The sequence below is a fragment of the Solanum tuberosum genome, unplaced genomic scaffold (genome assembly GCF_000226075.1).
Source record: "Solanum tuberosum cultivar DM 1-3 516 R44 unplaced genomic scaffold, SolTub_3.0 scf00129, whole genome shotgun sequence".
Taxonomy (NCBI): Eukaryota; Viridiplantae; Streptophyta; class Magnoliopsida; order Solanales; family Solanaceae; genus Solanum; species Solanum tuberosum.
The window spans coordinates 1,203,899-1,231,339 of NW_006239057.1; the positions used below are offsets into that span (position 1 = coordinate 1,203,899).

The 27,441-nt window shown below is 34.6% G+C and overlaps 4 protein-coding genes across 5 annotated transcripts; 1 reads left to right on the plus strand and 3 right to left on the minus strand.

Annotated features, from left to right (window-relative positions):
• The first annotated feature begins 1,498 nt into the window (after nt 1–1,498).
• Nucleotides 1,499–4,955, plus strand: LOC102597225 (actin-66). Its single transcript, NM_001425399.1, has 5 exons — nt 1,499–1,617; nt 3,161–3,232; nt 3,343–3,736; nt 3,957–4,570; nt 4,815–4,955. The coding sequence occupies exons 2-5, from the start codon at nt 3,173–3,175 to the stop codon at nt 4,878–4,880; spliced, it is 1,134 nt and encodes a 377-aa protein (NP_001412328.1). The 5' UTR covers nt 1,499–1,617; nt 3,161–3,172; the 3' UTR covers nt 4,881–4,955.
• A 5,152-nt stretch (nt 4,956–10,107) lies between these two features.
• Nucleotides 10,108–12,360, minus strand: LOC102590432 (probable L-type lectin-domain containing receptor kinase S.5). The gene has a single exon (XM_006351349.2). It carries the CDS (start codon nt 12,313–12,315, stop codon nt 10,306–10,308), a length of 2,010 nt encoding a protein of 669 aa, XP_006351411.2. The 5' UTR covers nt 12,316–12,360; the 3' UTR covers nt 10,108–10,305.
• Nucleotides 12,361–13,393: 1,033 nt separating this feature from the next.
• LOC102597556 (uncharacterized) lies at nt 13,394–18,746 on the minus strand. Of its 2 annotated transcripts, XM_006351286.2 has the most exons (9): nt 18,612–18,746; nt 16,440–16,599; nt 16,144–16,394; nt 15,786–16,008; nt 15,477–15,622; nt 15,233–15,320; nt 14,941–15,084; nt 13,882–14,031; nt 13,394–13,789 (listed from the first exon to the last, which is right to left on the minus strand). In XM_006351286.2, exons 2-9 carry the CDS (start codon nt 16,584–16,586, stop codon nt 13,736–13,738), a joined length of 1,203 nt encoding a protein of 400 aa, XP_006351348.1. In that variant the 5' UTR covers nt 16,587–16,599; nt 18,612–18,746; the 3' UTR covers nt 13,394–13,735. The 2 variants fall into 2 exon arrangements, with proteins under 2 accessions (XP_006351348.1, XP_006351347.1); XM_006351285.2 differs by having other exon boundaries at nt 16,144–16,599.
• A 3,200-nt stretch (nt 18,747–21,946) lies between these two features.
• LOC102598067 (uncharacterized) lies at nt 21,947–25,087 on the minus strand. Its single transcript, XM_006351287.2, has 4 exons — nt 24,678–25,087; nt 24,293–24,369; nt 23,835–23,908; nt 21,947–23,086 (listed from the first exon to the last, which is right to left on the minus strand). The coding sequence occupies exons 1-4, from the start codon at nt 24,873–24,875 to the stop codon at nt 22,452–22,454; spliced, it is 984 nt and encodes a 327-aa protein (XP_006351349.1). The 5' UTR covers nt 24,876–25,087; the 3' UTR covers nt 21,947–22,451.
• Nucleotides 25,088–27,441: the final 2,354 nt, after the last annotated feature.

Consider the following 27,441-nt stretch of genomic DNA (forward strand, 5'->3'; position numbering starts at 1 on the left):
ATCATATCGTATCGTATCACATAGATATATAAATAGTAGTATTAATTAATTTGTCAATTTAATGTGAGTGGACATCCACCCCCACACGTGAGGGAAAGAGGCCAACATGATCTCTTGAAGGTGGTCGGGACCATAATTCTTTGCTGGCAAGGGTCCACCTACCAATTCTTAGGAGGATTTTTTTTTTCCTCGCGATGACCGGAATCAGAATTTAAAATTTATGAGTCATATACTTCTTTCATATATGCAATAGTTCAGGTACTTTCACTACTATAACCCCTATGTATTGCATTATTTGTGAGAGTTCGGTCATTTGAAGGGTGGGTGTCCAACAAACATTCCGAATTCATTCACCATAGCTTCTCTTACGAACACATGAAATGACCTCATAGAAGAACGGGAAATGTTGAGAGGTTTGATATTATCGAGATGAAATGCCTCTGAAATCTCGATATGATCAATTTTCGAGTATTAGACATAGTTTATGTCATGATTATTTCGAATTTCTTAGTTGAACTTATAAAATATTTATCATGAACTTTGATATAAATATCCATACTTATTTCACTATAACATTCATAATTATAACGGTCTAATATAGTATATCTTATAAAATAACCGATCAGATCGTTCCTATCGATCCTTAGTGGCAGGAGGCATCCCTACATTCTTTTTCCTAATAGTCCCCCACAACGTGTCATTATTATCCTCACCTACCCCACGATGCTATTGACAGTTAAAATCACTAGAGCTTTAGATATATATATATATATATATATATTAAAGTATATATTATGAAAAAAAAATGTTGGGGTCACCCTTCACATGTCAAATTTGCCCTTTTGTCTACACTACTTTGTACAATTATGTCCCATGCATTTTTCTTAATTTTGAACACCAATTATTTAAATAAACGATTTTTTAAAATTTATGATCTTAAATATAAAAAAACGTTTATGTAAATGAGGTAATAATAAAATAAGAGTAAATTTTAGGAATAACAAACATAAAAATCATATTAGCGCTTTATAACTACAGTTTTGCTATTTGCGCTCTATAGCCAAATTATGTTTGCTATGGAACATGTAATTTGTATAAATCTTGGCGATTTGTATAAAAATTGTGGCAATTTGTATGAAAATTGTGTTTATATATATATATATATGTTCTCTGTGTTAGGCTAGAGTGGCGAGCGAGAGAGGGCAGAGAGTGGAGATATGTGAATTGTATATGTCTATCGGTTAGATAACATCAAAAGATTCAATAGTCTTTTTTACTTTTTTATTTTCCGTCTATATCAAGTTAAAGTCAATAAACAAATTGAAACGGAGGTGACACGATTTACGAGATTGATAGGGGTAAATGTGTCCTAACATGAAATAAATCAAGGCAAAAGTCAGACAGCGTATATCCACCATGAATATGAAGCTGTCATGAGGTCCACTCACTTGCTGATATAATGATAACCAACGAACGAACAAATTCCTCAACAGAAATTGGAATTTGAGCCTCATTTTAAGCTCAATTTTCATTTGTTCTTGACATACATTTTCCCCCTTTCGATAAAACAAGAAACAAAGGAGGAACAGATACTATTTTGTGAAAATTTCATTAAAGGTACAATCGTTACTATTGAATCTTGATTTTTTTTTCATGCACAATACATGTTTGTGGATATTCCTCAATAAAGATTGATTCTTTGGTGAAAGAAGTTTGTGGGTGTCATTTCTTTTGGATTGATCTTTTGATTTGGTGGTGTATGTGAGTTGAAGATCTTTCTTATTGTCAATCAATGTTTGTGGATGTTTTTTTTTATTTTTAAATAAAGATTGATACTTTGGTGAATGAATTTTGTGGGTGTCATTTCTTTGATCTTTTGATTTGGTAGAGTATGTGATTTTAAAATCTTTCTTATTGTCAATCAATGTTTGTGAATGTTTGATAATTTGGAGAAAGAATTTTGTGGTTTTCGAACCTATGTTGCTCGGACTCTTTAAAAATGTCGAAGGTTGTGTTAGATCCTCCAAAACTAGTGTAGTTTCGGAGGATCCAACATTGATGGAACAACATTTTTGCAGAGTCCAACATTTTCCTCTCATTGGATTGATCATTTGATTTGGTAGTGTATGTGATTTTATAATCTTTCTTATTCTTAATCAATTTTTGTGGTTATTTGCTAATAAAGACTGATAATTTGGAAAATTAATTGTGGTTTATGGACCCATGTTGCTCGGATTCTTCAAAAATGTTGAAGTGTGTATGTCGAATCCTCCAAAAGTAGTGTATTTTTGGAGGATCCAACACGAGTGCGGCAACATTTTTGGAGAGTACTAGCACCATTTTCCTCTTTTTGGATTGATCATTGATTTGGTAATGTATGTGATTTTAAGATCTCTCTCTCTCAATAATGGTGGTGAATATCTCTTAATAAAGATTGATAATTTCGAGAAAGAATTTTATGGTTTCCTCCTACGTTGCTCGGACTCTTCAAAAATGTTGAAGGGTGTGTGTCGGATCCTCCAAAAGTAGTGTATTTTTGGAGGATCCAACAGAGGTACGACAACATTTCTGGAGAGTCCAAGCACCTTTTTCCTTTTCTTTGGATTGATCATCGATTTGGTTAGTGTATGTGGTGATTTTCATCCTTTTTGTTTGTTGATTTATTTTGCTGAAAATGGATAATAGTTTTACTGTTGAAGGTGGATTCTTGGATCTGAAAATGGGTATCTTCCATTTGAGATTTTGAGTGAAATGTCAAAAGCTAGAAATCATTTTATTTAATTGCTTTCTGGTCTGTTTTTTCTGTTCCCATTCTTTTGGTAGATCTATTTTCTTTCAATCTGTTCTTTCAAAGATATACTATTGATTAAGCATGCACCTCAATTGGCATTTCTGTTATATTTATTTTTCAAATGAATTTTTTTGACATAAATATGATTTAATCCAATCATATTTATATCCTATGATTTCATCCAATCAAATTGCATGAGATCTTTATATGTTGCAGAACCATTTTTCTGTTGGAGATAAATGAAAGAGCTTAGCTCTATTTGTTGCTATTGTTCTGTGGATTAGGATTTTCTCACTTATTGTGGTGTTTGATCTTATCTATGTACGTTTTGGTTTTAGTAACACGAATATATCGTCTATCTAATTCCAGAACACATAAAAGATGGCAGAAGGTGAGGATATTCAGCCTCTTGTCTGTGACAATGGAACAGGAATGGTTAAGGTAACTATGATATTTCACTGGATTCTCCTGAACTTTTGGTCTCATTAAAGACGGCATTGGCCTTATTTGATCTGAAATACTGACTGTAAATCTTGTCTTGAACTTGTTAGGCTGGATTTGCTGGAGATGATGCTCCAAGGGCTGTCTTCCCTAGCATTGTGGGACGTCCTCGTCACACTGGTGTGATGGTTGGCATGGGCCAGAAAGATGCCTATGTTGGTGATGAGGCTCAATCCAAAAGGGGTATTTTGACTTTGAAGTATCCGATTGAACACGGTATTGTTAGCAATTGGGATGACATGGAGAAGATTTGGCATCATACCTTTTACAATGAACTTCGTGTGGCTCCAGAGGAGCACCCAGTTCTCCTCACAGAAGCTCCTCTTAACCCAAAAGCCAATCGAGAGAAGATGACTCAGATCATGTTTGAAACCTTCAACACCCCTGCCATGTATGTTGCCATTCAGGCTGTTCTTTCCCTCTATGCCAGTGGACGTACAACTGGTAAGCTCTGCCTTCGCTCAACCACTTACAAATATTTTTGTCAAATGCTCGAAACCAGCATTTCCACTGAAGTATAAGATTGATTATTGGTTGAAACATTGTGTTGAGTCCTGTTTATTAGGTAGAGAACAGAATTAATGAAAACGAATTATTAAGTTAGTTGTGTTCTTCAACTTAAAATCACGCGCGTCTGACTGTGGAGTGTGCATTTTGATGCTAGGAATTGTGCTGGACTCTGGAGATGGTGTCAGCCACACAGTGCCCATCTACGAAGGTTATGCCCTCCCACACGCCATCCTGCGTCTTGATCTTGCAGGGCGTGATCTCACAGATCACCTCATGAAGATCCTCACAGAACGAGGCTACTCTTTCACCACCACAGCCGAGCGGGAAATCGTTAGGGATGTGAAGGAGAAGTTGTCTTACATCGCTCTTGACTATGAACAAGAAATTGAAACAGCAAAGACCAGCTCATCTGTTGAGAAGAGCTATGAGCTTCCTGATGGACAGGTTATCACCATTGGTGCTGAGCGATTCCGTTGTCCAGAAGTGCTGTTCCAACCATCAATGATCGGAATGGAAGCTGCTGGTATTCATGAAACCACATACAATTCCATCATGAAGTGTGACGTTGATATCAGGAAGGATCTGTATGGAAACATCGTCCTCAGTGGTGGTACCACAATGTTCCCTGGTATTGCTGATAGGATGAGCAAGGAAATTACTGCATTAGCTCCTAGTAGCATGAAGATCAAGGTTGTCGCCCCACCTGAGAGGAAGTACAGTGTCTGGATCGGAGGATCTATATTGGCCTCCCTCAGCACATTCCAGCAGGTACATAAAATCTATCTACTTTTTGTGGTCTGATTCATTTCAAAGTTGCACATCTTAAAGCTTATTCACTATCTTCATAAGCAGTAGATTACTTTAGCATGTTTGAGAAATCCGAATTATCTGAGAGCAAATGCTGACCAGTACTTCCTATGCTAAATGCTGAGCTCTTTCAAAGGAATGTGATGAACAATTGTCAAGGACGCGTAAGATATTTACTTACGAGATTTCTTTTTTTATGATACAGATGTGGATAGCTAAGGCAGAGTACGATGAATCTGGACCTTCAATCGTTCACAGGAAATGCTTCTAAATACAGCACGTCGAGTAAGAGATAACTGAAGAAATATACAAACTTGCATTTCCAGAGCAGCTCCCCGTCGATTGGTTGCATATAATATGCTTCTCATTTGTATTTCCTTTTGATTTATTTTTGTTTCAATCTCAAATATTTGGTCATTGGTATGATAAAAAAAGAAAAGAAAAAGCAAGCAGTTCATGTTAAAGTCAATTTACCATTCATATTTTTATGTAGAAGAGTTGTATTTCAAAAATGTTGTGATTTGGATTATGGATAAAAAGCTTTGTTGATTCATTTTTTATATACTTTTGGTCTCAAATTTTATGTACTCAAACTAAGAAACATTTTTCATTTCCCCTTCTCCATTAAGTTATTTACGCGAGTCCGGTGCCAAAAGGGCAACAATTTTTTTTTATCAAATCAAAAGGGCAACAAATTTAAACGTCGCTGCAAGACGCATATACCGATGCAATGCGACTTGTAAGGCTCAGCCGCTTTTAGGCTATCTGTGTTTTGCAGCCTTTCTTTTTTTTGGTTTTGTGAATTGAGTAGCATATTGTACTATAATATTAATGCACTAATAATAACAAAATAAACGAGTAATTTTCTTTTAAGGAAATTATGGTTTTGTACTGCCGAGTGCTGACATAGCAAGAAACATATGCGTTTTGTAATATAAATTGATCGACATAATTTTTTTTTAAAAATGATAAAATTATGATTTTAAATATATATTACTACAAACGTATGACATTAAGGATAATGAATTAGGCCCGCATGAATAACCAAGTTTATAGTGTCCCAAATTCGTTTTTTTTTTTTAAAGAAAAATATATTTTTTCCTTTAAAGAATGGTATCTAATATTTTTTTATTTTTTTCTTTTGGTAACCAATGTAAATTACCATTAACAAACAAAAACCAAATGCACCTAAAGAGCACTCAATCCCCTAATCACCCTCTAAGAAAGGTATTAAGAGAGTTAAGCCTCATATATAACTCTAATTACACAAATCTCTCCAACAACCAACTATACTTATTCGCCTTTCTAGACCGTTTAATTACCTCAAGTCTATCTACAAATTCCTTCTTAATTTGTGTCACAGACGTATCTGTATTTATAGTGATGCCTTTAAACAATTTCGAGTTCCTTGCTCTCCAAACCTGGTATATCATTGCTCCGCACAATGCAGCAATAAGTTCCGTGTGAAACTGTTTCCAGTTCTTCCTACTGAGTCTATTTAGAATATGTTTGACAGTTCCAGCAGGAATAAGTGTCCCAGACCAATGTTGCATTTCAGTTTGGACTCTCACTATCCATTCACAAGTATAGAACAAGTGAATATGTGTCTCCTCTACTGATTTCTCACACAAACAGCATGTGTCATCTTCCATGGGAATAAATATTTAATCTCTTGAGTCTCTCTTTGGTTAGTAATTTATCTTGCATAGCCAGCCACACAATATGAATCTATGCTTAGGTTGAGCAAATCTAGTCCAGATTAAGTCAGCCACTCTAAGTCTAGCATGTTGCCCCAATAGTGTATTATAACTCTGTGTGAGTGAGTAGTTTCCCTCGGGAGTGAGCACCAAATCTGCATCTCTACTTTCAAGGCATTAACCTTCTTCCAATACCAACTTGAATCCAATGGTGGAGTATGTATCACTATGTTATCATTGTTTTTCATATATACTCCAAATACCCACTTGATCCATAACACATCTTCCTTCACAGCAAGTTGCCATAGCAGTCTACCAACAGAGGCCATATTCCACAACTTACTACCTTTGATGTTTAAGCCACCAAACTTCTTAGGAATGCACACTTGTTCCCATGACACTTTTCTTGCTTCCTCAGTACTTCCCCACAAATAATCTCTACATTTTTTATCCACATTCTTTAGTACACTCTGAGGCAATATGAATACGGAACTCCAAAAGCTATGTATTGAGAAAAGGACATCATTAATTATTTGAAGTCTACCTGCATAGGACAATTGCTTCGAATAAGCACTAGTGATCTTAGATGTTATCTTGTCTATCAATTGTTGACACTCCATCTTACTCCAACCCTTAGAAGACAAAGGTAAGTCTAGATATCTTATAGGAAGGGTACCTAAGACGGACCCTGTCTTCATCACCAGTTGATCTTTGGTCTGGTCGTCTACTCCTGCCAGGAACAAATTGGACTTATCCATGTTAGCTTGCAAGCCTGTGACATCACTAAAATGTGTTAGTGCCTCCATTACTCTAGAAACAGAATTAGTGTTGCCTTTACAAAAGATCATCCGCAAATATCAAGTGTGTCAGTTTGACCTTCTTGCACATAGGGTGATATTGAAAATCGGACAGTTCTCCCATACACTTCAATGTTCTTGACAGATACTCCATGACAAGCACAAAAAGTAGTGGGGATATGGGATCGCCTTGTCTGAGTCCCCTTTTTCCAGCAAAAAAAACCATGCCCTTCTCCATTAATTTTGACTGTGAACATAGGAGAAGTTACACACGTCATAATCAAATGAATGAAACTAGTTGGAAACCCATACCCCATTAGTGCCTCCTCCACAAATTCCCAACTCACCATATCATAGGCCTTTCTTAGATCAATTTTCATTAAACATCTAGGTGTAGTCTGTCTATTATAATGTCTGAGGATGTCATGACAAATCAAGACATTATGTAGCATTGATCTTCCCTGAACAAATGCAGATTGATTCTCTGCCACAATAGTACGTATCGCCCTTTTCAACCTTTGGCAAATTACTTTAGAAATGCATTTATACAATACGTTACAACATGCTATTGGTCTTAACTGGTTTGCCAATTCTGGATTGCTGAATCAATGCAATGTTAGTAGCATTCAACTGTTTGAGTAGCTTTCCGTTTGTGAAAAATTGAAGAACTGCAGTAACAATGTCATCACCTATAATGTCCCAAGCTGCCTTGAAGAATCCACTTCCATAGCCATCAGGACCAGGGCTTTTATTACTGTCAATATGAAATAGAGCTGCTTTTCACTTCCATAACAGTATATGGTTGCAAGAGTTGGATTTGGTGCTCATTACGAAGCAAAGGACCATTCTTAAGGAGACATGTAAAAGCTGATACTCTAACAGTAGCCTTTTTACCAAGTAAATCCATGTAATATTTGACAAAAATATCAGCAATCTCATCAAAATTAGAATGCCAGTTCCCCTGATCATCTTTGAGTTGGGTTGTTGCCTGTTGTAACCTTCTACGCTAAATAACTGAGTAGAAATATTGCGTGTTGTCATCCCCCAATCTAATCCTTGTTGCCTTGCTCTTTTGCTGGTGGAACATTTCTGCAAGATAAGAAGATTGTTTGAATTTAACAAATTTTATCTTTTCATCATGTTGAAGTGTCAGGTTCAAGGGGTCAGATTGCAAGGCTCTCTAAGCTCGACTCAAAATCTCTCTATCATCATTTGACTCTGTGACAATGTTCCTAAAGTACTGTGAGTTAAGAGCTTTCAGGTCATTCTTGAGTAGCTTCAACTTCCTCACTATTTTCCACATATTACAACCATCAACATGTACACCCCAACCCTTCTTCACAGTATACATGAAGGATGGATGTTGTGCCCAAACATTACAATATTGAAAAACTTTCTTTCTCTTCGTTTTTTGACCGTCCAAATCTATTTTAATAGGGCAATGATCACTAATGCCTTCTGGCAGATTAACAACACTACATGAAGGCATGGTATTCAGCCAAGCAGAATTGATAAAGGTCCAATCTATTTTTGAAAAGATCCTGTGATCACTATTATGATCATTCTATGTGTACTTCTGTCTCTGGTGTGGTAATTCTATCAGCCCACAAGTATCAATACAATCTTGAAATTCAACAACCTCGGACCAAGTTACTGGGTTACCCCCCAATCTATCATCCACTTTCAATATTGAGTTGAAATCTCCCAGAACTATCCATGGTTTGACACAACTCGAACTATGGTGAACTAGAGCCTCCCACAACTCTCTCCTGCCTTCCCTTGTGTTATATGCATATACCACTGACATAATATAATTAAGTTGAGGTGGAATATAGCATACTTCACATGTAGTCATCTGTGCAGAAGATGAAATACGTGTTACTTTGTAAACGTCAGGCCTCCACACTAACCAAACTCTACCATTATAATAAGACTCCAAGTTTGTAGTATACTGCCAGCCTCCAAACATATTATTAGCTATATTTTCAATCTTGTTACTCTTTATTTTGGTTTCCAGTAATCCCATCATTCCTACTTGCTCATTATTGCAAAGGATTTTAGCCTCCTTTTGCTTATTAAGGCTATTCAAGCCCCTCACCTTCCAACAAATCATATTAACCATTAAATGGTATCCAATATTAATAGGCAGTTTTTATTACTTCATAAATAGAATACAAATAATTAAAAAAAAAATTAAGTATATCGTTGGCTATGCAGCGACCTTTCTCTTTTTTTTTTTTTTTTTTTTTTGTGGATGAAATCGCTGCCCCTGCAGCAATTTAAGAAAAAAATCAACGGAATCGCTGCACCTGCAGCGAGAAAGATCGATTTCAAGATGCCGCCGCTAACGGTGATAAAATTGAGAAAGGATCTTGTTGTCTTAATAACCATAAGATTGCTTTGAACTTATTTGATTTTAGGTGTTGCACTAGCACTCTGCCAGTCAGATCATGTACTAAACGATGGACATAGCAGACATGAACAATCCAGAGAAACTGTTATTGATGGAGTACGATCTTTGGGTATGCAGCGGCCTTTTCTTTTTTTTTTTTTTTTTTTTTTTGTGGATGAAATCGCTGCCCCTGCAGCAATTTAAGAAAAAAATCAACGGAATCGCTGCACCTGCAGCGAGAAAGATCGATTTCAAGATGCCGCCGCTAACGGTGATAAAATTGAGAAAGGATCTTGTTGTCTTAATAACCATAAGATTGCTTTGAACTTATTTGATTTTAGGTGTTGCACTAGCACTCTGCCAGTCAGATCATGTACTAAACGATGGACATAGCAGACATGAACAATCCAGAGAAACTGTTATTGATGGAGTACGAAAGAGTTTCTTCGAGATAGAACATGAAGATGATGATGGATCGTGAAATTTTCATTTTCACAACTTCTTTGTGGTTTTGGTACAACATTTATGTTCTGTAGGAGTAACTCATGTAGCTAGCTGCCTTTGTTACAATGCTTGCTGCTTTTGTTTTCAGTTTTTACTTGGAAAGTTGATTATGACATTGACTAAATACAAAATTATTTATAATGCAGAAAAACGAACACTCGGAAGAAGATATCTCCCACTCCCCACCACATACATAGAAAGAAAAAAAATAAAGAGACATTCATGCCTTTACATATGTGAATTTACAGGTATCTTTTGCCTCCTAAAGAGTTACCTAACCTTGCTGAGGTTCCTCATACTCTGCAGTCATCTGCCACTGAGTACTGTAATCTGTGTAAGTTGGCCATCCAGGAGAGAGCCACTAGCAGCTTCGTTGGACGATGGAGCTCTGGCTGGCCATACAAATGCAGGTTTCTCAGTTGGGATGTTTGGTAGAACTGATTCCCCTGTAAGAATCTGTAAAGCAGTTTTCATGCTTGGCCTTTCGTAAGGATTTGGATGGCAACAAGCCAATCCTAATATTAACACACATTCGGCTTGTTCTTCATTGAAGTCTCTATCCAATCTGACATCTATGGCATCAATGATCCTTCCAATCTTGTACAAGTCCCATACATATTCAATGACTTTATTAGTATAATTATTCTCCTCATATCGATTTCCAGGTTTTCGACCACAAGCAACTTCAAGAACTAGCACTCCAAATGCAAAGACGTCTGTTTCAACTGTGGCTCGGCCTATATGGAAACTCTCTGGTGCCATATAGCCTATAGTACCAGCAATCTCTTTTGTTGAATGGTGAGTCTTTCCATTCACTTGAACTGTCCTAGCTAATCCGAAATCCCCTAGCTGAGCATTGAGTTCTGAGTCAAGCATGATGTTGCTGGCTTTTATGTCTCTGTGAAGTACTCTTTTTTGACATCCATTGTGCAGATAATCAAGTGCTTGAGCAGTCCCACAGATGATACCATACCTTATTTCCCAATTCAGACTCAAACCTTTTCCGTTTTCTTCGCAAAATATCAACTTGTCTAAGCTCCCATTTGGCATGAACTCATAGACTACAAGGAGTTCATTGCTCTCATAGCACCATCCTATCAATTTGACAAGGTTTTTATGGTGCAGATTGCCTATAGTTGTGACTTCTGCTATGAGATCTTTTGCCCCTTGACTTGAATCATTAAAGAATCTCTTCACAGCCACCTCTTTTTGATCTAACATCCCTTTGAGGACTACTCCACATCCTCCTCTTCCAAGAATGTTCTTCGGATCAAAGTTCCCCGTTGCTCGTTTCAAGTCCTTCAGATGGAATCTCTGAGGTGCAGTAGCTGAATTCTGAATCTGAATCTCTATATTCTCAGATTGGTCTAACACTTGCCTCCTCTTCTTTTTTCTCCACCAGCTGAAATATACGAAAACCCCACCTAAGAACATAACAAGAACTGACATTACTGGTATCAAGATCCACAACCATAACAGGCTAACTCCATTACTGTTCCCAATATCTGTGCTTGTAAAATTCCATGCCTTTATGCAGTTCAGCTGATTATATATCCCAGTTGAGGCTGAAAATCCTACGAAAACATCCTCGGGGAGATAACTAGAAAGATCAATAGGCATGGAAATGATGGGATTTCTCTCATTGTCTCCGGTTTGATTGCTCATGAATGTATAAACCTTCAACATCTTGGATTCTCCATCATACCGGACACTTGCTATAACATCAACAGCTAGTGAAAGGTTAACACCACGATCAATCAACGAGACTTGCTTGACAGAATTGATGCTGTTTATGTCAATGCCAACATGATTATCATCAAGATCATCAAGGTAACTTTTCCTTGTATCGAATTCAACTGCAAATATGTTGTTTGAGGAAGATCCATTAGTACTTTCATTCACAATCCCAAGCCATTGTCCATAACTGTTATCCGGGATTGAGTGAGAACCACTTTCTTTAGTCAATATGAAAGCCAATCCTTCACCCCATGGATCACTCTCAGGTTTGATATTGATCACAAACGTTGAATTAAACGAGGCTGTTCTGTTTTTCCTTCTGTTCCATAGATTCATAGGATGTGAATACCATATCCTTCCAGACAAATTACTGATGGAAGCACCACGAACATCGCGAGTTACTTGGATAGCATCAACGGCTATGTACGAATCGTTAGTAGTAATGAAATCTTTTTCGTTTTGCTTGGTGAATTTTTGGTAGCTGAAACTCATACAATCCACTCTAAGAACCAAAAATATGAATATGATCAAAAGATGAACAAAGTTAGTTAAATAACTAATCTTGCCTAGAATATACATATCAACATATAACAAAAAACTATGTTTTTTTTATGCCTCAAGAAGGAAAATGTGGTAGATTTGTAGTGAAAATTTGTTTCTCCATTTTATGGTGAAAGTTTCAATGTGATTTGATCAAAATGTTTTGACTTGGATTAAGAAGAAACTTCCTAGGTGTTTACACTAAATTTTTTTTCTTAATATTCTTATTATAAGCTTGTTGTTGGTCTGCATGTTTAGTTTGTTTTTACTTTTCTCATATTGCCTTGTTTGTCAAGTGTACAATCTTCCAAAGAGAGAGAAGTTGGTTATTAACAATATAATGACAATGACAGATGGAGCTTTTTTCCGTATTTCGTTAATTCATGAACATGATCTATACATCTAGAAAGGACGTGTACATTTTGTTTTCTCCTTTGGATTTTATGTGATGCAATACATATATTTTTGGTTTAACGGTCAAGGTTTATAGTTTGGTAATATTAATGGAAGTCTTCCACGCTACAAGTGTGAATTCAATTCTCATTATCCCGTCCTCCTTTGCTCTTGACCAATGCAAAAATTCTTTTTTAAAACATTCATTGTAATTGATTGATTTGACGTAAATATCAAGTGCTATTCTCCAAAAAAGGGTTGACTTCTCAAGATTGTAAATTGTGATAATTGAGATTTTAGCTGGAGAAAATCCTAACCTAATGATTTCATCATATATAATTTAATCATAGAAGACTTTAACACATTTTTTAAAGTATATATCTTATGTCAATACTGAGACAAGGCTCCACGTTTTTCTGGTATTATTACTTGTAAGAATCATTAGTTTAACTAGTAAGGTCCGGAGAAGGTAAAATATCTGGAAAGTGCAAATCTTACCCTTACCTCGTAAAGATAGAGAGCTCAACACGAAAAGATCTAAGAGAAAAGGTCAAGTTGAATATTGTGCTCTTTAATTCTATTTTAATTGGGTAATCTTATTCTATATAGAATAAGACATTAAACTCCTTTTGTCATGATACTGACATACACTCCTTTTCAACTGTGGAATTAGTTGCCAATAGCTAAAAATTAAAAGATAAAAAAAATAATCTTTGAGTCATAGTATGAGAACCACACATTATACTTTTATAACATTATCAGAAACCTCCAATAACTTTAATAATATTGTCAACTTGTGGTAAGGATACTGAAATTGTAGAGATACTTAAAAAGTACTAAGAGGTACATGCACAAGACACTGAAATTTTGGAACATAGGACTATATTGACTTGCCACAGGCATATTACTTTTGAAAATCTCACTTATTCTACGGCGATTACACCGAAGTTTATCTCAGGTTGCCTCTGAACCGAGCATCTAGTGTTTACACCAAACTATATGATAACACACATTGTTCTTATTCGTCCTTAACTATGTAGGTAAAGACTTCATTCGGGCAGCTGAGTCAAGTTTCTTTCTTTTCAAGTTGGCTGTTGAGGAACTCGAGCACTGATAGCCGCTGCAAGAAGACACAGGAACAAATCAGGTCTGCAGGATAACGAAAATACACCAGTGAAGTATAAAATAACATAAGAGGTAGATGAGAATTACCCGTTGTTCAAGGCTAACTTCTTCGGGTTTTAGTTCAAGGGATTGCAGTAACTTTATGCCTTTTTGAAATCCTTCAACTGCAGTATCCTCATCCCCGAGATTTCGATCAATATCAGCAACTTTGGCTAAGGAAATGGCCACATCGACTATCTGGAGTGACGGAAGAGAATTATATGAAGCAGGAGAGGCCAATGCTTTGAGTATCAATAAAAGAAAACTGGGACGTGCTGAACTAAAAAGGACAAAGCATCCCCATCAGTAGGGTCCGGGGAAGAGCCACATCCCAAGAGGTGTGATGTAGGACAAAAGAACATCAAAATCAGCATGCATGTATAAGTTGCTTAAAGTTAGCTGTACTCTTTTGTTTTGAGCATAGTAGATGTATAAGTTGCCCAAAATTCGGCTTAATTTAATTTGGAAAAAGAAATGTCTTCCCCATAAGATCTAAAACATAAACAGCAGAGCAAGTCTTCTCTGTATGAGCATGCCAGCATTATGTGTATGGACTCTGGTCCAAGATCCGAAAATAGCGATTTCAAAAGTTTCTTCCAGCATACAGATCAAGCATTAAGGCTTTTAATGCAAAAAAAGAAAAAAAAAATTATAACCGAAAAGTCCCCAGAGGGCCAGCCAGTTCGTTTTCTAACCAAAAAATCCCCAGAGGACCGCCCAGTTGCGCATGAATAATAGCCAGCTACTCTACCCTTCTCCACTTAAACACTAGGTTTTTGTTTGTTCAGACCTATGACGTGAGCCTAAGCCACACACAGCTTTAGGCAAAGTAGAGATGACAAAATGGGTAATTGGGGGTAAAATGTTGATACATCACCCCTCAGCACCAGAAACCATCAGCAACATCTTATCCATAGACACAAGATGAAAAATAATGAAAAATCTACATGTGCCAAGGATGCCACACATTCAGGGTAAGGGGATGAATCTTTTAGATATCAAAGATGCCACAGGTTCTTTGACAGGACCGTTGCCATAAATTTATATACTTCCAACAAATAGCAATGCCAATAGTGATGTTCATCAGATTAGGAAAGGTACACAAACCTGAGATGGCACAGACGGTTGCTTGATGGCATTGCGGCGAACATCCAACGCCCGAAAATAATGTGATCTGGCAGCTTGCAAATCACCGGCATAGTATTTAAGATCTCCAATTTTGTTTAGTGAAACAGAAAGTGTATGTGTGATCTGCAAAGATTTTTTAAGGAATTAAAGAAAGCACACTCATATATGAAAAGATATGCATTATATCATCATAGTTGACAAAAATATATTAGATACATACATATGTAAATACAATACATGTGTGTGTTTGTGTGACATCATTAACAGTTACCTCTACATCATCTTTGGGTACTTTCAAAAGGAAATTGACACTCTCTTCAAAGTAAGCAACTGCAGATACAGCATCTCCTGTAGCTCGACTACAGTATAGCTCAAGTTATTTCTTTTAACAAACTAAATGTCCAAAACTTCTGTAATCACTTTAAAAAATAAATACTTAATATCATTGATAGCACTTGTAAATGACCAAGGGAATGACATATTTTTCATTCAAGAAGAGACTTTGATAGACACACCTGCAGTCACCAAGCATACCAAGAACAGCTCCAAGCTGTGAGCACAACTCTGATGTATTCCCCATTCTCTGAAGCTGTTCTCGGATGTCATCTGCACACATAGTAAATCTTGATTTTGCACTATCAATATTATTGGCACGAAAAGCCTGCAAGTTAAGCCAAAAGTTAGTGTAAACCCTGAAATGTGATTCACTAGCTAGTCTCAGATTATACAAGAAAGAGAGATGCCAATATAAATCAGCTAAGTCAGTCTGAGAAGTAGAGGACAATTTCTGCACGAGAGACTAGTGAGATTTATGGTAAACATACCCGCATGGCCTGTTGAACCAGGAAAGCTCCCCGCTCTAAAGACGCATCCTCGTATATAACAGTTTTCTTTTCCACTATATCTTCTTGCTCATTATTAGACCTCTTAATCCTTGCATGCCCTTCAATAAAGCGATCAACAACATTCTGAAGATTCATATCGGCCTCAATCTTTTCAATATCAGCACCACATAATGGACAGTCCTTAAAGCGGGAGAGACATGCCCTGTTTACCAAAAAGATGTACTACTTAAAAATGTCCAGAAGAATCTTGTTTTTACCCTTATTCTTGCTTTTAAAACGGGGGAGTGGTGTATGTGGGAGTAGAAAGACCATAAAAGAGTTATTAATTTACACTTACTTGCAGAATACATGTGAACAGGGCACACATCTGCTGCTATCATAAAGAAGTGCCTGACATATCATGCAGCTAAAAGGACCCAGTTTAAATGCTTGAGAATCATAACCAAAGGGGCACTTAGGTGACATTGTCGCAGATTCTCCAGAGTCTTGTTTAGGCTTGCTCTCCTGGCCATCATATCCAAAGGGGCACTTAGGTGACACAGTTGCAGATTCTCCAGAGTCTTGTTTAGGCTTGCTCTCCTGGCCATCCTGTTGTTTATTTTGGTCGTCACAAGGTTTCTTAAGAGTTGAATCATATCCAAAGGGGCACTTAGGTGACACCGTAGCAGCTTCTCCAGACTCTTTTTTAGGCTGAGCCTGTTGTTTATTTTCGTCATGAGGTTTATTAAGAGTTGCATCATCGGGTCTGGAAGCTCCAGCAAAAGGGCAAACCGGGATCATCTTGATAAATTCCCTGTAAATGCTACAAGTTATTCATATCTTTTGAGAGAAAAAGACCGCAGATCAGACAACAACTGAAAAGACACAAATCCAGCAGTTCAACAAAGAAAGTGCACATGCTTTGTCAACAAAACTTTGCAGGAAACAGGTGAGGTGATGACTTAAGAGCAGAATTCTGACCAAGAACTAGCTATTGCTTTTTATTCTGTTTCAGTCTACATAATGTAGTTATAAAACTTCTTCTACCTTAAGTGTGCCATCTGGCTTCAAACACTGCAGACTCAATACCTTAGTAAAAAAATTCAAAGGCATGGACATTTCTAGTTTAATCCTCAATAGAGATCAACAAATCTCTACCCTCATTCACCTATAACTCTCATAGTACTTAAAAGGTCCTTCTTTCTCCTTTCTAAAAGAGTTATCTATTTTACTTTTGCTACTTCAACTCGTCACCAAGGAAAAACGGCTCTACTTTGTGACAATGAAAATAATTCAATTGCAAATCAAGTTTGAAGAAATATAGGATGTTAAAAAAATTGTCTTTATTAACTTAAATTTAGACAACATACTGTAACAAATATCGTAAAATTCCACAGAAAATGGATCATCCATCACTGTCTGTGCAATAAACGAACTCAGGAACTTTAGCACTCACTATCGTGCGGCTTAAAATGTTAAGACAGAATTAGAGGAAAAGAAAAATCAGTTCACACTTTAAAATCCAATAAGCATCAAATCAAAATGCCAATTGAATCTATCAACAACATTCCCCAGTGGTAGTCTGAAACTAAAACTAGTATAAACAAACCACAACAATAACAACACCCTAGTATATTCCCACAAGTGGAGTCTAGGGAGAGTGGATGTACACAAATTTTACCCCTACCTTTTTGAGGTTGAGAAGCTATTTCCGATAAACTCTTGGTTCAAGAAAATCATTTGGAGAAAAATGCGAGAGTAAAAGCACTGACATGACAAGTACTAAAGATAATCAAAGTAAAAGAAACAACAACACTAAATAAAATCAAAGCATAAGATAATGCTTGCATAATAGTAATAATACTGATAAAAGGAACAAATAGATGCTCCACACTAGAACCCTACTCTTACCACTCTGAAGAGAGAAAACACTCTACTACCTACTAATCATCTACCCTGATCTTCGACCTCCACACTCTCCTATCTAGAATTATATCCTCGGTAAGCTAAACATATCACATCCTATCTAATTACCTCTCCTCAATCTACGTCTCTTCAAACCTATCTAACTACACCTACCCTAATCTTCTACCATCATACTCTCCTATCTAAAATCATATCCTCGGTAAGCTAAACATATCACGTCCTGTCTAATTACCTCTCCTCAATCAACCTCGACCTCTCTTCAAACCTATCTAACTACACCTACCCTAATCTTCTACCATCATACTCTCCTATCTAAAATCATATCCTCGGTAAGCTAAACATATCACGTCCTGTCTAATTACCTCTCCTCAATCAACCTCGACCTCTCTTCAAACCTATCTAACTACACCTACCCTAATCTTCAACCATCATACTCTCCTATCTAGATCATATCCTCGGTAAGCTAAACATATCACGTCCTGTCTAATTACCTCTCCTCAATCAACCTCGACCTCTCTTCAAACCTATCTAACTACACCTACCCTAATCTTCAACCATCATACTCTCCTATCTAGATCATATCCTCGGTAAGCTAAACATATCACGTCCTATCTAATTACATCTCCTCAATTCTTCCTCGATCTACCTCGACCTCTAACAACACCTACCCATAAGCAGATAACAAACCCAAATAAGTAAAAATAGTCAAAAAAATCTATGCACACCTAAGAATGTCGGTGTTTTTTCTGGGTTCTTCATAAACGGGTCATTTTCAGCTCAAAAATGGATCTTAGGTCAATAAAAACGAGCAATATCGAAAAAAACAAGAATTAAAGTTGAAATTTTGAAGGAATCGAATGAAAATCAATGAAAATTGAAACAAAAATCAGATTTTTTTACCTCTATGGTTTTGCGTTGATCGAAGCAGACTTTGATTTATGTGCCCCCAAAACTATTGGTGAAATTAAATTTCAATTCCGATATAGTGAAAATTTTCTGATCAACTAAATTATTATTTTTTCCCCTTTTCTAATAATTCAATTATTGTAAACCGGGATATATTATATTCATTTTTTTTTAATTTATATAAATATATACTATATACAGTAATATCGATAGAATCACAACTCAGATTTGTAGGTGCAACTGATAGTCGGTTTGGTCAAGTTTTTTTTCTTTTTCTTCGTATTGGGTGTTTATATTAGGACTTAAAGAAGTATAATATATCATATACTAAAAAGTATGTATTTATTATATGTAAGAGTGATCGAGTCAGTTGAGCAGGTGATCTTTCAAATGAGAGATTTCAATTTTAATTCGAATGAAACGTCTCAATATTTTTTCGATCGAACTCGTCGCATGAGACTTATCTAATGTAATTTATCTCTCTTTCATAATTTATGGACTATTATACTAATTGTACTTATATAAAGTTTATCTTATGTATATTCGAAAAGTAATGATGGCAAATTTCTGTGTAAAATGAAAAAGTATCAATTGATTTTCAACGTGTTATATTAATTTGTATTTGTTGTGAGAGGACTTCATTCTTCACTAATTAATTATGTATTCCCTATTTGGGTTACAATCACTAAACACATATTATCCCACTCTCTATTAGATTTCTTAAGAAGTTTTCCTTAATTAGAACCAAAACAATGTAGTATTTGATGATCAGAGGCGAAGTTAAAATTTTAATTTTATGACTTTTAAATTTTATAACGATCAACTTCAAGTTAAATAATTGAAATTTTTAAACTTCTTCAAATACACTATTTAAGCAAAAGTTACTGAAATCGAACGAATCGACACTCGAAGTCTAGCTCCACACCTACTTGTAAGTTGTAATCTCCTTTCCTCTTTTCTTTTGGATCGATCTTGTCATGATTATTAAAAATATTTAACCCAAAATACTTGTCATTTAAAAAAATTAAAATATAATCAAACTATATATTTATTTCACTATCTAGTTAGCATGTGAATGAATGGGTAGGTGGGGGATATGAAAGGCCAACAAAAATAAAGGTCCCATTTTGGAAAACAATTCTTTGCTCACATATGTGTGATAAGTCATCAATTCATGCAAGCTAAGCTTATCTCATAGTTAATTATATATTGTGACCCCATTATTTTACCACTTTTTTGTTTTGATATTATATATATATGGGGTCCTTATTTTCAGACTTCCAATAGATATATAGATCCTTCCTTGTATTGTAGTTGGAATCCTATTGGATGCCATCATCTTAATTAACTGCTATCCACAAAGCAAATAATATTATTATTTGGTTGCTTTGCAGCATGAAAACAGCTAGCTAGACATTTTAACTTTATATAACATCATGTCTTATTTTTAGGAACTTAGTAATTTTTTTTTATGTATTTTATAAGGACAATTAATGTTATACGATAGTGATTGTTGTTGGGCGGCTCAAGTACGTAGAGAAAAATGAATATATGTATAGTCATGAATATATTACGATCACACCTTAGGAGAGTGTAGATGGCAAGTTGAATGGTCTAATTCCACTAAGTAGCTTAAATATGTGTACCCCTTACACCCAAGTACGTACACTTTAGCTACTAAGCTTTGAAGTTAACTCATAGGCTTACTTCAAAGTAAGAAAATGATCATATTTGCTAGAAGATGCAAGTAGTACATTTTGAAAACAAAATGTGAGAAAATGCAACTTAAAATTATTTGGACATGGTTTGTGTCGACTTACAATTAGTTACAAATGCACTATTATGCGTGAAACTATAAAGGATCGTAATTAATTAATTGTCTCGAAAAATCTACAAATCATTGGTATAATAAAAATTGGGGATGAAGAATATGAATGTTAACTTTTGTTATTTTCTCTATTTAGTTTTATTTACTAGTTGTCCCATGCATCTGTTTGTCCTTTTAATCTTTGATAAGTCCACTTTCCAAACCAACAACAACAATATATACTTAGAGTAATCTCTCAAAATATCTACGTAATATAATGTACACACTATTTTTTTAAGTCGACCTAGTATAACAAAGTATAATTAGATATAGCTGGACTAGCTAGGTCTATATATAGAGAGTCTTCATTTACCTGCTTAACTGCACCCTCCTATTGTACCTATATAGCCTTTCCTTCAGTTATATCCAGTTTCAGTTCTGCTTCTAACTATCGATAGAAGAAGATTCGGACGTATAGCAAAATTAAATTCTTAGACCACGTAGATGAAGAGAGATATCAATATAAGTCGATTTGACGATCAAGGTTCTAAAAAGTCAAAATGTTTGACTAAGCTTGAATATGCCATTTGCCATTAACTAGTAGCTAGGTCATTACAAAAGAGATACTAATATATTGTTTAAAATAAGATGAAAACCCTCATCTTCATTTCCTTCCAAGGCAGGTGGAGACAAAAAAAAAGTGTTTTAAGTTTTTAAATTGAGAAAACACATGCACATTTTTTATTTTTTTTTATAATATGATGACAAATATTATGGAATAAAACAGATGTTTTTAGTTGTCCATATGGAGGTTAAATTAAATCTTTTATAAATACATCTAAAACTATTTTTTTTGGCGAATTTCATACTTTAACTATCAGTAATGTTATTCTTCTACTTGAACTATCACTATCTATGTATGAAAACACACTTCAAAGCTGATTAGCCCTACTATTGGTCGTTTCCTGCATAAACTTTCACCATCGATCTACTCAAGAAGATGTGTTTTAATACATATATAGATTTATAGACTATGATAGTTCATATAGGAAAAGAAAATACAACTGGTAATTGAAATGTGGAACTTGAAAAAAAAAAATAGTTTGTATTTTTAACCATTTATCTCTTACTTATTCGAAATTCATTTCCATCATTGAATTTGAAATATCAAAAGATATATACAATATAATAGAGTTACTTCAAGAATTAACTTGAGAACTGGAATATAATTTTTCCACAAATCAAATTGACGATAGTATAAAAAATATTCATCACATGTGAGCAACTAACTATCTGCACATTTCTTTCCTTTATTGATGATAAAATACAATAAAGTTATTGTTATTATTGTGTGTTAGTATTAATTAGAATTATTATTTTAATAACAATAAGGAATCACAAATGTGGTGGCTAACTTGTTGCCAGCATAAAGCTAAACTCAAGAATAGCTCCAAAAAGAGTATAGAAAATAAATTAAAAGGTGATCAGCAAATTAAATTAAATAAAAAGCAAATGAACAAAATTCATGCAATTAAAGAAACATATTATATGAGCAAACTGTCTTAGCTACATCTTGGACCAAAAAAAAAAACTAATTCCAACTAGCTATGTTACTCGAATTCTTCAATAATAATATAAATGTCACATGCACTCATGCATGTTGAACCCTTAACATATGCAAACTCTCTCCTTGGAGGAGCACGGGTTTAGTCAAGTTAGAACCGGGTTGCGCTGCTTGATGCTCCGATCGAAACAATCAGTGGGCCATGCCGGTACGACTGAATATGCGTTAGAAAGGTCAATCCCTCCCTACGACACCAAAAAACCGGGCCGAACTTCTAAACCGCCTGCTTCCATAGAACAATATCGTGGCAATAATAATATAAATGTCACATGCACTCATGCATGTTGAACCCTTAACATATATAATTGCATAAGCATAACATTTTGAAAGATCTGACACGAACGGTAGCCATAACATCTATAAAGTACATGAAATAATATCCGATCTACATCTTCATAATTTGTTACTCATTTTTATTATCATTATCAACTATCATCATTGCAACTGCATTGTCCGTTTGACCGAGTAGACTACTCAAAGATCTAGCTTTCACCATTCCAAGCTTCTTCATCTTCTTGTTCTTCGTCTTTTTCTTGTCATCTTCATCATCATTATTATCATCATCAATATCATAATATTCATGATCATTTATCAACGCGTACGATTCCTTATCCTTTTCTTCTACTTTCTTCTTCTTTTTCTTATTATTCATCGAGTTTCGAACTGTAGTACTATTCATGCTTCTAAGTCTTCCTTTACCCAAATGATGTTCACACAATGAATATCCCACAAGGGTTTGTTGACAACATCTCCATCCTCTCCCATTAACACGACTACACCTTGATCCCTCTAATATAACACTTCCTCTTTTGTTCTTCTTGTTTACGTGCTCAACTTTATGATCACTATTAATTCGTTGATAATGTTCCTCGTGTTCTTGCTCCCCCTCGTTACCATTTTCTTGTGGACATTTCTTGTTTGTCTTCGATTTCATAGTGTTAATATTACTTCTGTCGTGGTGGTGATGGTGGTGATAGTTGTCTCTTGATCTCTTTTTCAATGGAATTACCTTATGATCTTCTTCACACCATCTACCATCTATTATATATGTGCATGTACACGTTCAATATCATAGCATATGATAAAATTAAAAATATACTACAATATATTGTATATATATGAATCTCAATTTTGTTTATGTTGCTAGACTCTCTAAAAATATTGTTATACTTCCTTCGAAAAATCACGATCTCAAATCATTAATGAATGACTCTACTGAGTAGAAGCCCGAATATCTTAACATCTTGGTAGTACTTTTGGAGGGCTCGATCATACATGACAATATTTTTGGAGAGTCAACTAATCAACATAGAATTCTGGATATATGAGTCTTGTTTTTAGCTATGTTGCTAGAATCTTCAAAAATATCATTGCACCCGTATCAAAAACATTTTAAAAAATATAGTACTATTTTTGGAGGACCTAACACACAATATTTTTTTAAGAGTCAGAGCAACGTCATTGGATATTGGGATATATGAGTCTTGATTTTAGCTATGTTGCTAGAATCTCCAAAAATATTATTGCACCTATGTCGAAATCTTAAAAAATACACTATTTTTAAAGGACCCAACACGTAATATACTTTGAAGAGTCGGAGCAATTAACTACATGGGATGTTGGGATATATGAGTCTTGATTTTAGCTATGTTGTTGAAATCTTCAAAAATATCGTTGCACCAGTGTAACCTTCAAAAATAAACTATTTTTAAAAGATCCAACATGCAATATGTTTTTGAAGAATCTCAGCAACATATAATCTTTTTGAAAAGTCGGAGCAACTTACCTAGATCAGAAGATGATGATGGTTGATGAATCAAAGAACCTATTTGTGTGGTACTCAAAAAGCTTAATTCTTTCCTGAAGAAGCAACAACAAGAAGAACAAAAACAAAAAAATAGTTTGTTAATTCCCAAACTATATAATATAAAAAATAAAAAATAAAAAGGGTGCACAGTGCAACATTCAGAATTTTCCCGTGTGATATGTTTAAAAAAAATATATAAATGGGGACCATTATAAATTAAAACAAAAAAAAATATGAAAAAAATAAAAATAATTAAGATGAGATGAGGAATTAAATCATTGGATGAGAATAAAAACCAAACAGTATTTTTCTAGTTACAGTATTATTATCATTTCTTGTTTAATTTCTTCTATTATTATCATTCACCTTTTCTTTTTCATGAAAAAAAATAAGAATTAAATGGAACAATTCTTTTTATGCATTAATATTATTCTTACTTGTGATCATTGTCAATATTACTATCAATAATCTCTTTTTTCTCTCTCCATAATTTCCCATCTTCATCTTCCACATCCTACAAAATCAAATTAAATCACAAAAATTAGCACCAAAAAATTAAAAAAATATAATACTACTATACATCATTGATGCAAAACTATACATATTCTTTTCTCTAGTCGATCGTCTATCAGAAACAATCCTACTACATTCATAAAAGTAGAAATAAAGTCTGCATACATTTCATACAGACTCTATTTATAAAATTACACTGAATATATTACTTTACAGTCGTTGTATCATGGATGCAAACAAAAAGTATGGTAATAATAATAGCAAAATTTTTGCAAGTCGAACTATTTATTAATTAAATTTAAAACTAACCTTTTGTTCTATTTTTGGTGGATTATTGTTGTTGCCACCAAAGAGAACCCAGCTGGTGGTTGTTTTAGCTCCGGTGACGGTCGCCGGTTGATCAGACGGCTGTGGAAGACTCAGATTTGGAAGATCAGACGGTAGAGATTCATTTTTGGTGTTTAGTTGGGGATCTGACGGAGGAGGAAAACGTTTCCTTATTCTCATTATTACAAACCAAAAAAAAAGGAAAAAAAAAGGGAAGAAATTAACTAAATAATTTTCTACTATGTGTATTTTTTTTGGGTATAAATACCAAAAAAATAATAATTTATATTTCAAAAGGTTGATCTTGAAAGAAATATTTGTGAAGAATTTTGTGTTTGAGAATTTGTTTCTCTCTCTTAAAGTTGGGGTTTTTTCTCTCACTAACTTTTATTTGTTGCACCACACAACATAAGAGAGGACTATATGAGACCACTAGGATATAAAGAAAAGAAAAAAGAGATGGAGAGATATGGTGTGAGTAGTGGCACGTGTGAGTAGTGTGGCGTAGTTACGTATAGTAAAAAGTGGTCAGTTAAACATTTTTTACTGATCAATCGTGATTGCGATGGAGAAGTAAGTATTTCTTTATTCTTATATAGAGGTCTCGAGTTCGATTTCGAGTTTCACTGAGTGCGAAGTCGCCTTTATTAGAGAGCGCTTTATTCGAACTCCAATGTTGGTACCGAACACCGGATGAGAAACAAAAGAAACATCTTTTGTCGAGAAATTTATGGATTATATAGGTTAAATATTATTTTATATTCATACTAAAATTTAAATATTTTTAACGAATTTTCTGACTTTATTATTGTGCGAGGTGATACGTATAGTGGCACGTGTGAAGGGGTGAGATGGAAAAGGAGAGTACAAAATGATCGGAGGGTTTCTTGGTGTTGTTTTTAATGGGTTTTTATACATTTTTGCTTAGGGGAATTAGAGAAAATAATGAAATTTGTAGGTCCCAATATATCACCAATATGTCAAAAGATGCTTTGCTCATGAAAACCCGAAAATAAGCAGTCTAACCAATTAGATTATAGGATTTTTCTTCTTTTTATTGATTTATGGAAAATCGCTTTCTATTTTCACATCAGATATAATATCGTATTCACATTCAAGCATTATAGGGCTCGTTTATAGGGTGACTCTCTTAATAAGTTTTTTTTTCATTTTCAGAATTTGAACTCGATACCTCTTTTAAGGATAGAAAAATCTTAATGCTCCCACCACAATTATTCATATTGAAATCTGTAATAGTTGTTGTTATTAATTTGTTTAAATTAAGTGGTGGTGTTAATTTATTCCTAGAACTCGAATACGAGATATCTTGTTGAAAATTAGAGGGAGGAACAAAAGGAAATGACATAATGCATTAAGAAAATGGAGGCAGATGACATATTGGATTTCCAATTTCTTCTTTAAATAAATAAATATCAATTCTTGTGAAATTAAACTAGCAATCATGCATATTACATCATATATTGGTGAGCTGATTAAAATTATAAATTGTGGTATATAATTGATTTCCATTTGTTTAAAATAAAATTATATTTTGGATCCTTTATTTTTCTTGGATGAAAAATCATGATAAGTCATATTTTGTTTGTGTTCTTATATTTATTTATTGGATTTTCAGTATAATATTCGAGAATTTAACTTCTAAAAGTTTAAACTCCTTCTTGAAATTCACATACAAGGAGTCGTTGAACTCCACTATGCTAGAATTTTACATGCAAAAGTCTCAAAATCCAATATATTATGTTGGATTTTCGTGTTTTAAGTATCTATATTTTTTTTCAAATTTTATTTTTGCATTAAAATTTAGTTATTTTTCAATTATCGGTCCAAAAAATGGCCATCATGTTTTTTTAAAAAAATATATTTATTGAGAAGGAGATAATTACTTAGACACACTATAATTTGTAATATTACGTATCTTATCAGATTTTTATGCCTCCATATACGTCCTGATATATGTATCTCGGATAAATGAGGTCAAAAGATGTAATTTGTTTTTGATACATTGTATTCAAGTGGATTTGCATGTATTTAGTTTACATAGCAAATATCGATTGCCTCCCTCTCATCTCGATCTCTCGTCACTCTCTCATGTAGCTGGTTTCCAGATATATGTGAATCACTCTGGTTACATACAAATACATGTATATAGTGTGATTCACATGTACTTGGATACATATGAAACTTGCTCGCCTTCCTCCCCAATCTCGCTCGCTCTCTTCCTATTTTTGTGTATCTGATAGCAAAAATACATGCATCTAAGTAGAGGATACTTTTTTTTAAAAGTATAATAATAATAATATATATGGTAGCAAAGTATATTGTAGTTTTTCCTTATTGCTAATGTTGACAAAAAAAGTCCAGCAAAGAAAGTATGGGCTTAGCCCGTTTTATATGGCCTGCCAACTTTGCATGAACATCTGCAAAAATGACAAAATGGCACAGCATAACACCCTATAGACTAAGAGCCTGTTTGGATGGGCTTATAAGCTGGTCAAACTGGCTTAAAAGCCAGTTTTTGACTTATTAGAGTGTTTGGCAATTATCAAAATGACTTATTTTAAGTCAAAAATGACTTATTTTAAGCCAAAAGCTAAAAGCTAGGGGGGGGGAGCTTTTTTTTTTTTAACTTAAAAGCCCTTTTATGTTGACCAAGTATATGACCTTTTTGCCCTTAATTCTTTTATACAATTTCCAAATTGCCCATATTGAATTATTATTATTATTA

Bases quoted from the DNA above. Each gene is read 5' to 3' on its own strand.
- LOC102597225 (NM_001425399.1), top strand. From the start codon at position 3,173: ATGGCAGAAGGTGAGGATATTCAGCCTCTTGTCTGTGACAATGGAACA. The intron at 3,233-3,342 runs GTAACTATGATA...TGAACTTGTTAG, and splicing joins ATGGAACAGGAATGGTTAAG to GCTGGATTTGCTGGAGATGA. The intron at 3,737-3,956 runs GTAAGCTCTGCC...TTTTGATGCTAG, and splicing joins TGCCAGTGGACGTACAACTG to GAATTGTGCTGGACTCTGGA.
- LOC102590432 (XM_006351349.2), bottom strand. From the start codon at position 12,315: ATGTATATTCTAGGCAAGATTAGTTATTTAACTAACTTTGTTCATCTT.
- LOC102597556 (XM_006351285.2), bottom strand. From the start codon at position 16,586: ATGATCCCGGTTTGCCCTTTTGCTGGAGCTTCCAGACCCGATGATGCA. The intron at 15,321-15,476 runs GTGTGTCTATCA...GCTATACTGTAG, and splicing joins GGTATGCTTGGTGACTGCAG to TCGAGCTACAGGAGATGCTG. The intron at 15,085-15,232 runs GTAACTGTTAAT...AAATCTTTGCAG, and splicing joins TACCCAAAGATGATGTAGAG to ATCACACATACACTTTCTGT.
- LOC102598067 (XM_006351287.2), bottom strand. From the start codon at position 24,875: ATGAGAATAAGGAAACGTTTTCCTCCTCCGTCAGATCCCCAACTAAAC. The intron at 23,909-24,292 runs GTAAGAATAATA...TTGCTTCTTCAG, and splicing joins AATATTGACAATGATCACAA to GAAAGAATTAAGCTTTTTGA. The intron at 23,087-23,834 runs GTAAGTTGCTCC...CATATATAATAG, and splicing joins ATCATCATCTTCTGATCTAG to ATGGTAGATGGTGTGAAGAA.